The sequence below is a fragment of the Perca fluviatilis genome, chromosome 6 (assembly GCF_010015445.1).
Source record: "Perca fluviatilis chromosome 6, GENO_Pfluv_1.0, whole genome shotgun sequence".
NCBI lineage: Eukaryota > Metazoa > Chordata > Actinopteri > Perciformes > Percidae > Perca > Perca fluviatilis.
Genome location: NC_053117.1, coordinates 32942403 through 32955153, shown reverse-complemented (window position 1 = coordinate 32955153; position 12751 = coordinate 32942403). Strand labels below are relative to the sequence as shown.

The following is a 12751-nucleotide window of genomic DNA, read 5'->3' as shown; positions in this document are numbered from 1 at the left end:
CAAAGAAGATGGCTTTTAGTTAAGATTAGTAGTTTAAATAGTACCAAATGGCCTTGTGAAATTAAGCGAAATAGATGCACGTCCTTGTTAATACTTTCAAATGAGTGTTGAATAAGTCTGATAATAATTTCACATAATACGCCATCAATTGAAAATGGAACGAAAAACTCCCGCACTTCCACTGTCGCAACTACCAGTGTGACATCCGGCGGAAGTAAACAAAACAAGCACATGTAGCCGCTTTAGCTGCATGCACGTAGTAAGAGTAAACAGCTCAAAGACTATATTGAATTTGTAACGCAGAAAATTATTTCACGTGTAGTACACCAACAATGTCTTCCGTTCAGCATTTAAAACAGTTTGTCAACGAGCGACTAACCGCTGCTGCTGAAGAAATATTCGGAGTTTTTGAAAAATCTATCGTCGAGTACGAGGAAGAGATCGGTCGTCAGCGCAGACTGTTGGATCTCGTTTGTAAACCTGAAATAACCTTACTCAGGATAGGTGTGTAAAACCTCAATGGTCTTTAAAAACTAACAGATGGGTTTGTGACTCATATAGGACCCTTATGGTTTAAAGACCTATTTGATGTGCTTTTCTGTTCAGATGTCCTGTTTATCTATCATCACAGTAACGCTAGTATCCTATTCCTTTTCTCCGTCCCTCCAGAGCTCCCACAGCCACGTGTCTGTAAGGAGGAGGAGGAGGTTCTCGCTGACCAGCAGCAGCTCTGTATTCAGGAGAGGAACTCCAGTCTGGACCAAGAGGAGCCAGAGCCCCCACAGATTAAAGAGGAACAGGAGGAACTCTGCGTCAGTCATGAGGGAGAGCAGCTTGTACTGAAGCAGGAGACCGATGCCTTTACGTTGACTCCTGCTTATGAGGAACGTGACCACAGTGAAGGTCAGACTCTGAACTTCAGTATCAACGAGCCTCCGGTTGCAGTGGAGGAAAATCCTCTAAACTGTATTTGGGTTAAAAGCTCTGTGGTATCAGAAGCAAACAGTGACCACCAGCTCCTCGCTCACAACTCTCGTGAAGCTGAGAGCCAAGATCAGAGAGGAGGAGAAGACTCAGGATCAACTAGACTTGCAGAGCTAGAACCAAACAAGAGAGGTCACTGTAACAATGTGAACAACCCTAACCTCTCAGAGATTCACGGTGATGCTCACGCAAGTAAAACATCTTCTAAATGTGATGTATGTGGAAAAGATTTTAAGTATTATTCAATGTTGCAGAGACACATGAGAACCCACACAGGTGAGAAGCCCTATGCTTGCAAAACATGTGGGCAAGATTTCAGTCAGATGTCAACATTGAAGGATCACGTAACAATCCACACAAATGAGAAGCCGTATATTTGTAAAACATGTGGGAAAGATTTCTTACGTGGCGATTATTTTAATGTCCACATGAAAACCCACACAGGTGAGAAGCCGTATATTTGTAAAACATGTGGGAAAGGATATATAACTAAAAGTTCCTTGAAAAGCCACATGAGAATCCACACAGGTGAGAAGCCGTATATTTGTAAAACGTGTGGGAAAGATTTCATACGTAGCGAGCAGTTAAAACTCCACATGAGAAACCACACAGGTGAGAAGCCGTATATTTGTAAAACGTGTGGGGAAGATTTCATACGTAGCGAGCAATTAAAACTCCACATGACAACCCACACAGGTGAGAAGCCGTATACTTGTGAAACTTGTGGAAAACATTACAGACGTATTGGTGATTTGAATATCCACATGAAAATCCACACTGGTGAGACGCCGTATACTTGTAGATTTTGTGGGAAAGGATTTAAAGTGAATAGTGCTTTAAAAACCCACCTGAGAACCCACACATGGTAAGAAGCTGTATGCTTGTCAAACATGGGAAAAATTTCAGAATCTTCAATACCTTTACCAATACCAGTAGTGTGACTTTGATACCAGTTCCTGAACGGTACTTTTTTCTGCACCAATTTTATTAAATCAATTTGAACGAAAATAAATGACAACATTAACCACTATTGCACAAATCTTTCTCATTATTTTTTCAGCTCCTACTAGACAAGCCCAGTCTCTGTGCGTAACATAGTTTTTCCTGCGCGTCTCTACATGTAATGTGAGACAGCCAATCAGCAGCATTATTAGATCTTGGTAGAAGCATGCAGCACGCTTATTGGCTTACCGACGCTGATAAAATTTACTCTGTAAAGGTATTGAAATTTGGTATTTAATGACAAGGCATTTTATGATACTAAGGAGGCAATTCGCTCGGTGCCAAGAAAGTATCCAATAGGGTACCCAGCCTCCCCACACACACACACACAATCTTGGCATTATTGTATTGCATGAGTAATTACATGCAAAATTATTGAAACAGTTGCCATAATCTGTCAATCGTATTTTTTATATTTATATTACACTTTTGTGTAAATGTGTCCTGAATTGACGAATGGCTCTCTTGACTTTCACTAATAAAGGGGAATGTGAAGTGTTAGATCAACTAATGATCAACCTGTTCACTTAAATGGCTCAAAGGTGCATCTCATGAGACTTCAATTGGCAAGCATATATTTACACACACACACACACACACACACACACACACACACACACACACAGCACAACACCAATTCTGACGATGGAAGTGCTGTAAATTGGTCTTGTCTTTTTCTTTTTTATGTATCACAATGACATGGTCTGTCAACAAATTAAAATACAAAAGGAAAGTTGTAATTGTGAATGTTGTCCAATCTCTTACAATCATTGTCCCACATACAGTTATGTGCAACTTAGTACTGTTGAAATTGATAGATGCCATACAGAAAAAGTGCAGCCTTGTGTATTTTCAGTCTTTTTCATCACATTTTGTTGCCATAACTTGCATCTAATTGTTTTTTTCTAAGTATGTCAAAATCACTTCAAAATTTTAACAAGGGCTTCAAATCTACAGTCGTGAAAAAATTAGGACACCCATGCTAAAGTTGAATTAAAATAGCCCCACATCATCACATACCGTTCACCATACCTAGAAATTGGCATGGGGTACTTTCCATAAAATCATCTCTCAATGCAAATCAAACCAGCTATTAGGCTTACTGAAATAAAACCATGCCAATCTGTAGGTATGGTGAAGGGTATGTGATGATGTGGGGCTATTTTAATTCCAAAGGCCAAGGGAACTTTATCAGGATGCATAGTATCCTGGATCCATGAAATAACTGGCCTTTAAAACAAAAAATCTGCCTGCCTCTATGGGAATTTAACATAGGGGTGTACTTACTTATGCCCCCTGTATTTTAAGGAAGAACATTCATTTATTTACGATACATTATTCATTCACAAACAAAATTGGTGTCCTTAAAGGTTGGATTTTTCCTCATTTTTTTAATTAAGGCATTAAGATCAATTTCCAAAAGATGATTTCTTTTTTATTCCTCTTTTTAGTCAACTTTAGCATGGGTATCCTCATTTTTTCACATGACTGTAAGTACCTTGAGTAGTTTTATATGAAGCCTCCTAGACATCTTTTCGAGAAGTCAGATTTTACATTTGAGAGTGACTGACATCACAGTTTTATATTACCATATAAGTAGGGTTGGGTATTTAAATTATTTTTTCGATACCGGTGCTAAATCGCTACTTTTAAAACTGTGCCGGTGCCTGAACCTAAATAATGTATATAATATAAAATATACAAAAGGAGCACAAAATGACAGTTAGTTACATTCTAGAACGGCCTGTTTATTGTTAAGGCCATATAGTCAAAATGATTGAATGATTGATTAATAATGTAATAACAATAACTTATAACAATGACTTATTTCACCAGTAAATTGCTGGTAAATGACAAAAACAAGCACCAGATGGGAAAAGGGTATTTTACGATAACTTAAAAAGCACCACAAGGCTGGCGAGTTTCAAGTGAACGCACCGTCTGTGTTGTTTTTCCGACAACGGCAGCTGCAGTCAGACTGTTACGTCCCGGTGTTGGAATCCTCTACAGGGAAATACAGTCACACTTTACACCGCTTAACGTGAGCTGTCAGCATTTTAACCATTGTGTTTAATCCAGCTACTAGCTAACGGTAACGTAGCGTCCCGTGCAACGATGCTTCTGAAAAAAAAAAAGTCAGGCACCGAAATGAAGAACTGAAATTTTTGTTCTTATTCGGTCTCGTTACTACCGTTTATGTTGGAATCGGTGCATTTCGGTACCCAACCCTACATATAAGAAATCCTATTTTATGTCAAAATGTTTTTTTGTTTGTTTTTTTGTTTTTTACAATTTTTAATACACTACCTCCCTTATGTATCTGGCCAAATTTATGGCATTCTTTCTTAATAAATGATTAATTAATTATTAAATTAGTTTCCGGATAATGACTATTTTAGATATTCCAATGCCAACATTTTAAGTGTAACCATCCCTATGTTACACTTTACGGATATAAAAATAAAAAATTACGACACTGACGGATTAATTTAATGTCTCTTACTTTTACTAGGCTACATTTGCTGAGCTGTCCTTTTACTGAACTAACCTTTCGATGCATTGTGTATTATTACACATTTCTTCTGAAATAGTCTTAATACTTTCACCACTGTTTATTTTTTTAAATATAAAATTATTATCTGCGAATTAACAAAAAAAGATTGCCGGTAGTTATTAGAAGTTTACTAAATCGTATCAAAAATCCCTTAGAATGAAGCGAGATAGATGTACACATTCTTGTTACTGATGTTAAACACACGTTTTGAATAAAAGGCTATCAGTTGGAAACGGAACTTAAAACTACACTTCCGCTGTTTGACCCGGAACTCAACAAGGTGTACCCGGTGGAAGTAAACAATACAAGCACGTGTAGCCGCTTTAGCTGCATGCATGTTGTAAATATGCTCAAAGACGATATTGTAGTCGTAGCTAGGCCTGCACGATAAATCTGTTTGCGCTAAAAATTGTAAATGACTTCGATTTTTTTTTTCTCCTTCAGTTAATTTATTGAAAGCATTTGACATTGACATGTTTTAATGATGTAAAGACATGTTCAAGGAGTTCAGATAGAGCCTGTGTCAAGGCCATATTTAGTTCAATGTGTTATATGTCACTATTTTTGGTAGCCTACTGTACTTAAATGGCCAGTATGTACTTTATTTTCTTTATTCATTGAAGCCTCTATGTTTACAGGCTTGAGGTGATGCACAATTTGCTATAAGTGCCAAAAGAAATCTGTTTGGTACTGCCAATTTGTTTTGTTTTGTCATGGTTCATGTGTGCAATAAACATTACACTTTGTGAGAAAACAATCGTGGCAGAGAATCGGGATATCAATTCTAAGCTAAAATATCGTGATTCATATTTTTCCCTGAATCGTGCAGGCCTAGATATTATTATTATTATTATGCCCAGATAATTATTTCATTTGAAATAAAACAACAATGTATTCAGTTCAGCATTTAAAACTGTTTGTCAACGAGCGGCTAACTGCTGCTGCTGAAGAAATATTTGTTTTTTTTTCGAAACGAGAATTCGAATTTTTGAAAGTACGAGGAAGAGATCGGTTTTCAGCGCAGACTGTTGGATATCGTTTGTAAACCCAAAATAAATGTACTCCGAATAGGTGTGTAAAACCTTAATGGTCTTGTTATGGAGATTTTCTGACCTCTCCAGTGATGCACTTTAGGACCCAATATACAAGTGGTGAGAAACCGTAACTTTGCTAACTTTGGCATATTGTACAAGAATGCATACTGATAAGTAGTTTCCTTTTATATTACTATTACTGATATTTTTGTTAGCAAACAGTATTTCTTTGAAACAATCGTAATCTCCCAAATCAAGGAAAAATGTTAGTTCCACAGTGAATGCCCAGAGGTGGCTGTTAGACATTTTAGTTTATGCCCCCAACAGTGCCTTCCAGGCAGCGCTGCCTGGAAGGCCCCATCCCAATTAGAACATTCTTAACACATTGGGACCTTTGAATTAAAATAAAGTATGAGATACATCAATTTAACTTGGCCTAATTTGATACAACATAATTAATTCATATATTTAAAAAATGTTCTATTGTGCTTTTTGTTTCCATGTACAGAGAGTGAGTTACAGAGAGTGAGTATGGATAGCGATGTGTGTATGGACGGTGATGAGCCAGCCTCAAGTCAGACTTCAACCCGCAAACCAAAAGTTGGCAAAACAGGACACAAATGTCCAATTTGTGGGCTGGAGTACGCTGACTTGATGCAGCACCTTAAACTAGGTGAACAGGTGTGCAACAAAACTGAATTGGACCTTCTGTGTAAGCTGGCACACAGACAGTAAGTGTCTTATCTAATGTATTTATGTATCTATATGTATTTATTTATCTTTATAACTTGGCCTTTTTGAGGCCTTTTATTGATCTTTTTTTAAATAACTGGCCAATTAATAAGTCCTAAATGGATTTATAGCTTCAATATGGGTTTGCATTTCATGCTATTACTATCTCTGAGTCCTCTGGTTGAGTTTTAAGCTGATTGGAGCTCAAATGAGAGTTTCTAACATTAAAGAGTTGAAGTTAAAGAGAAGCTGGGTCTTTTCCCATTGAAATACATATGAAGTTGGTCCCCAGTGGCCCACTGACCTTTGGAAACGCATTTAACTCTTTGCTGCATAATTTTGATCTTGGGCTCCTCATCTAATAAAAATATTTGGTTTTTTTCCTGTAAATGTACCAAAATTGCAGTAACATTACATGAAAGGGTCCCAATGGTAGAAGCTGGGTCTTTTACCATATAAATACATATGAAGTTGGGCCTCCAGTTGGTTTCATGTTTTGTTTTCCATTTCCTGTTGTATTTGGAATCTGTCGGTTCTCTTCGGTCATGTCTTGTTTTACTTCCTGCTTTGTGTTTTCCCCTCCCTGATGTATTTCACCTGTTCCTGCTTGTTACACTCACTGTATTTTTTATTTTTTTTATTTAATTGCTAAACTTCCTATACACCAAAAGTGTAAGCAGTCAATCCTTTTTGACTCTACTTCTACAGTTTCTCGGCCAGCTTGGATTGCCCGGTCCGACTCTGCGACTCCAGGAACATCAACAGGCTGGACAAGCACCTGCAGAAAGTGCACAAGCTGGGGGTAAGAATTGGAAGTTAGTCCCTGTGTGGTTTTTGTGTCTTGGTGAGGCCATTCCAGATTCGTAAATGCAGCTCTAGAATGAGATTGGGCCCTCCAAATGTTTACATTAAATGTTGCGTGGTAATCTGATGACTTGGTTTCCTTCTAGGGAAGTCATTTTGGGATGTCAGAGCTAATGAGCACCAGCATTGCAGATTTATACAGACTGCTTTGGGTTATAGTAGAGACCTGCAGGTTTTTACTTTAAAGGGACTTGCATGTAGAATCTGGGTATCTAATGATTTGGATATCTTCGTATTTTAAAAGACTACTCCAACGTGCTATATTGAATTTAATCCTCCAGACTGCACCTTGCCTACAAACTTTGCTCGATGCTAAACGTAAATAAAATACTGACAATAGTAGAATATATACAGTACAGGCCAAAAGTTTGGACACACCTTCTCATTCAATGCATTTCCTTTTTATTTTCATGACTATTGACATTGTAGATTCTCACTGAAGGCATCAAAACTATGAATGAACACAGATGGAATTATGTACTTAACAAAAAAGTGTGAAATAACTGAAAACATGTCTTATATTTTAGATTCTTCAAAGTAGCCACCCTTTGCTTTTTTATTAATAAGGGAAAAAATTCCACTAATTAACCCTGACAAAGCACACCTGTGAAGTGAAAACCATTTCAGGTGACTACCTCATGAAGCTCATTGAGAGAACACCAAGGGTTCAGTTATCAAAAAAAGCAAAGGGTCACTACTTTGAGGAATCTAAAATATAAGATGTTTTCAGTTCATATGTGTTCATTCATAGTTTTGATGCCTTCAGTGAGAATCTACAATGTAAATAGTCATGAAAATAAAGAAACACATTGAATGAGAAGGTGTGTCCAAACTGTTGGCCTGTACTGTATATAAAAAAAATTCTCTCACTTTATTATTTTTTAGAGACTAAAATGTTTAACTTTCATATTTTCAGAATGATATGGTGACCTTGTATGTCCAAAAGGCAAAGGACTGCTACATTGTGAGAGAATTGGCTTTGCTGAGGGCGTCCAGACCCCACCCGCCTATGGTATCCCATCTTGATGAGATCGATGAAGCTGCTATAGAAGAGGGGATCAGGAGGAAGTTCGAGGACCCTTCCTCAGTCCCACCTGCCAGTGAGGTCATGTCCCCATCCTCCGCCGAGCCGTTTGCCACTCCTTCCGCCAGTGTGACACCCTTTAACAAACCTGCCAGCGGTTCACAGAGAAAGAAGTTGTTTAGAAAGAACAAGCCGGTTCTGAGGACTCCATCCCCCCGCTGCAAGAACTGCGGGATCCTTGCTGCTGAGCTGAAGGTGGTTAAAGAGCTGCTGGAATCCGAAGTAGAACGGAATGATGAACTTAAACAGTTTCACTCATCAACCAGTCGAGAAAAGGTGAGCATTGTGTTATTCCTCTGATTCTGATGTTACATTTTCAGTATTTGGGAAGTTGCTAGAAGCTTAGGCATTGGGATCCCAATATCACGGTCTCTGTGAGTCTTCTGCTTAAGTTTGAAGCTGATTGGAGCTCAACTGAGAGTTTCTTACATTAAAGGGTCCCGATACTAGAAGTTGGGTCTTTTACCATTGAAACATGGGATGGATAAAATGCAGTGCACTGCAATATATGTGACAAACTAAGCTTATATTCTCCAATTATAGGCAGTGAAGTACAGGAGGCGCAGGCCCTTTTCACCATCGAAAGCGCCGCAATATGGTAAATATAACACTCCTGTCAATGTCAAACTACTTTTTTTTTAATTGTTTTTTAATTTTATTTTTTTCCTTAGTTTCATAATTTTGAGGCTTTTGTTTTGTAGACTTATGTGTTCTTGTATTTTTAGTTAAACTGGTGGAGGAGTTCAAGGAGCACACAGAAGGAAGCAATCCCACGCGGAAAATAAAGGAGAATGCCCGCCAGCGAGCTAACCACGTCCTTAACTTCCTGAAGTTCATGTCCGAGCCCGCTGTTCCACATTTGAACCTTCTCTTTCTGAAGGACTATGGTCGGATTAGGAAGTAAGTACAAATTGTAAGGACTATCAATGTCTAAAAGAGTAGAAGACGTGACCTAATTGATATTTTTGTATTTCAAGATTTACAGCCCATCTGTCTGAGCAAAACTTGAAACCGACGACAATAAGAAGCTACCTGACAGATGCCGTCGCCTTTGTGAGGTACATTCTGAGTATGGCGCCAGAAGGGGTGAAAATAGGCGGAAAAAGCCTAAATGCGCTGCTTGTGGAACTCCGAGCGCGGGTGAGGGACGTATTGAGAGCTGTGCTAGGGCAACAACTGGCCCAGCGCCGCAGAAAGTTGAGTAAGATAACATAAGTACAACAATGCTAACTGCAAAGTTCATTGTATGTTTATTGAGTTGCTCTGAGAAATGTCATGCTTTTTGATATTATAGGTGGAACAGCACAAAACGGCTCGCTTCTTTGGCCAGGCGGCCGTACCGCTGCCAAAAAAGGAGTACGCCTGGTTCCTCAGATACAACTGTCTCCGGTCTTGCATAGAGGGAGGCCTAGAGGCAGAAACCTTCTTTCACACTGCCAGTGGCTCGGAGTGCCTCAAGCTCCCCGAGTACTTTAAAGAGGCGTGGGAGTCGCTGGAGTTGGGAAAGGCCCCGAGCTTCAACCTCCTCCGTTCCTCTGTGGCTACTTATGTGAGACAACTTCTAATCTAGTTTTTCTTATATGCAGTAATGTGTGGTGAAATGTGGCATGCATTTTAGTCCTGTGTGTTTTCTGTTTTACATTTTTCATTCCTCTAGTCAAAGAGGCAACTGGGCTCGAAGGCGTACAAACGGGTGGCGGCCTTCATGTGTCACGATGAGCACACGGCGAAGAAGTTTTATCATGGTTCGTTAAATCTTAATCTTAATTGTGATTTATAATCCAATGCCGTTTGGTCAAATTCAGATATTTCCACGCAGTCTGCTAGCTGTAGGTTTCTATATGCACTGAAAAAGCATCACTTACTTCCCGTATAATCTGTTCATATTCAACATCTATTCATTGCACAGTGGAAGACCCGGCGGCTGAGGTGTTTAAAAGCCGACATTTATCCGTGATGGCGATCACCAGTTATGCTGTCAAGAACCGTAAAAAAGAAGCAGATACCCAGGACCACAGAGCCACGGAGGAGGTCGAGGACCGGGACAGTGTGGAGGACCAGGACCATGAGGAGGAAGAGGACCCGGAGGAGGAGGAGGACCAGGACCAGGAGGGGAAGACTGGGACATGGGGGACATGGAGGACCAGGACATTGGGGAGGAGGAGGAGGAGGAGGACGATGAAGAAGAAGTAGTAGAGGAACGGGACACAGAGGATGAGGTAGAGGACCAGGAAAAGGAGGAGGAAGAAGAGCGGGACACAGAGGAGGGTGGTGCAGATGAATGCCCAGACAATGAGCCTAAAATGACTAGGCCAAGTTGTCCGATAAGAAAGCGGCCCTCTAGGTCTGAAGCAGAACAGAAGAGAGACTCCTCCAAACCTCCTCTCCCTAAAAGGCCCAAAAGGGATGGAAAGTGCCTTTTCAAAACAAATAGGGTAAGGGTGCCCTCAGACCCACACGTGTTTCCACACACAGTAATATCTTTCAATCGAAAATTGACGATATATACTCTATGTATTTATCTAGGAAGTGTCGTCTGAAGCGGAAGAAGAGGGGCTTCTTCAAATGAAGAGAGAACGAGACGTGAGTTACTTTCGGTTTATTAATTTTCCTTTATTAAATTAATGAAAAACCATTGATCTTTTCCAATTATGGGGGTTGAGTCCTATCATCAGTTTCAACAATCTACACATGGGTGGTATTTGTCTAATTTATCTTTGCCTTTTCTAGGAGTCAATGTTGGGGAGCATTGAGAGGACCAACGAAGTCCACTCGTAGTCCCTGACACCCTGGTTTCTCTGAGTCCTGTTGAAGTCAAAACACCGATTGTGAGTATAATTTACCCAATTGTATACATATAACAAACAGTGAAGAAAAGAATATTGCAGAAATTGGATCTGTATCATTCTGTACGTCTCTTGAGTCTTCTGGTTAAGTTTGAAGCTGATTGTTTCTTACATTGAAGGGTCCCACTGGTAGAAGCTGGGTCTTTTCCCATTGCAGTACATATGATGTTGGTACCCAGCGGCCTCCTGACCTTTGCAAACTAATTTAACTCTCTGCTGCATAATTTTGATCTTAGGCTCCTCATCTAATAAAAATAATTCTTTTTTTTTTCCCCTGTAAAATTGCAGCAACAGCCTCTTTTTCAGTTCATGATGAAGTTGTTTTGAGCATTTATTAAATCTATCAAACAATTGCATAAGGTGGGTTGGAGCTCAAATTAGTTTTTTACATTAAAGGGTCCCACAGGTAGAAGCTGGGTCTTTTCCCATTGAACCACTTATGAAGTTGTCTGTGTTGTATATTCTAATGAAGAACTGAATGTCCACAACATCCACATATGTTTAATACAACGGGCAGCATTACATCTTTACAAGTTACTTTCACCTGTCTCACGCTAGCAACAACTTCTTCGGTCTTTTTTAACTTGCGTCAATATCCGGTCAGCTGAACACACTCTGATTCAGAACTTAATGTAATAGCGCCTCCTTCTGGAACATCCGTTATTAGCAGCTAACTTCAGAAACCGTATAAGGAAATGAATTATTATTCTTCATAGCTAAGTAACTGATATAGCTTACAGATAAGCATTCTTGTAACTTAATATTACAGTTAAGATATTACAGTTAGGATACCACATCTCCCACCAATTTAAGTTAACAGCTTATTACCTATAGAAAGAAACACAGGTAAGCTACAATGCACAATATTTAACCTCTTAAATGACATCAAATATGTGGAACATTACTATAACTAAATACACTGCTGGTCAAAAGTTTTAGAACACCCCAATTTGTTTTTTATTAACAACCCCCTCTGTTGGTATAAAAGTATTGTTGCAACACACTGTGGTACCACACCCTCGTGAGCATTATATGAACAGTATTGTACTGCAGAAAGTAGTGTGTTGCCATAAAAATGGCGGGAAAATGGCAATTAACAATGGAAGAGAGACAGACCATCATAACACTTAAGAATGTTGGTCTTTCCTACAGAGAAATTGCGAAGAAAGTCAAGGTGTCAATGAGTACAGTATTCTTCACCATCAAAAGGCACTTAGAAACTGGGGGAGACTCTGACAGGAAGAGCCACAACAGAATCAGAAGACAGTTTCAAGCACAGCTTACTAGTGGTCGTAATAAGCAAGTCTCAGTTTCAACTGTAAAGAGAAGAATAAGAAAAAGAGTCTTGCCTGGGCCAAGAAACATTGTGAATGGACTACTGAAGACTGGAAGAAGGTGCTATGGACTGATGAATACAAATTTGAAATCTTCGGTTCATCATGCAGGATTTTTGTACGCCGTTGAGTAGGCGAAAGGATGGTTCCTCAGTGTGTGACATCAACTCTCAAACATGGATGAGGAAGCGTGATGGTCTGGGGCTGTTTTGCTGGATCCAGGGTCGGTGATTTGTACAGAGTGAAAGGCACCCTGAACCAAAACGGCTACCACAGCATTTTGCAGCGCCATGCGGTACCCTCTGGTATGCGCCTAG

At 39.5% G+C, this 12751-nt stretch overlaps 1 protein-coding gene across 2 annotated transcripts; it reads left to right on the top strand.

Annotated features, from left to right (window-relative positions):
- Positions 1-204: 204 nt before the first annotated feature.
- On the top strand, positions 205-11379 carry LOC120561398. 2 transcript variants are annotated; one of them, XM_039804506.1, is made up of 14 exons: positions 205-504; positions 670-1176; positions 6083-6305; positions 7015-7108; positions 8087-8530; positions 8798-8852; positions 8980-9154; positions 9232-9455; positions 9549-9803; positions 9912-9999; positions 10164-10689; positions 10781-10837; positions 10985-11082; positions 11220-11379. In XM_039804506.1, exons 1-9 carry the CDS (start codon positions 333-335, stop codon positions 9728-9730), a joined length of 2076 nt encoding a protein of 691 aa, XP_039660440.1. In that variant the 5' UTR covers positions 205-332; the 3' UTR covers positions 9731-9803; positions 9912-9999; positions 10164-10689; positions 10781-10837; positions 10985-11082; positions 11220-11379. The 2 variants fall into 2 exon arrangements, with proteins under 2 accessions (XP_039660440.1, XP_039660441.1); XM_039804507.1 differs by lacking the exons at positions 9549-9803; positions 9912-9999; positions 10164-10689; ... (1 more) ...; positions 10985-11082; positions 11220-11379 and having other exon boundaries at positions 9232-9533.
- The last annotated feature ends 1372 nt before the right edge of the window (positions 11380-12751 follow it).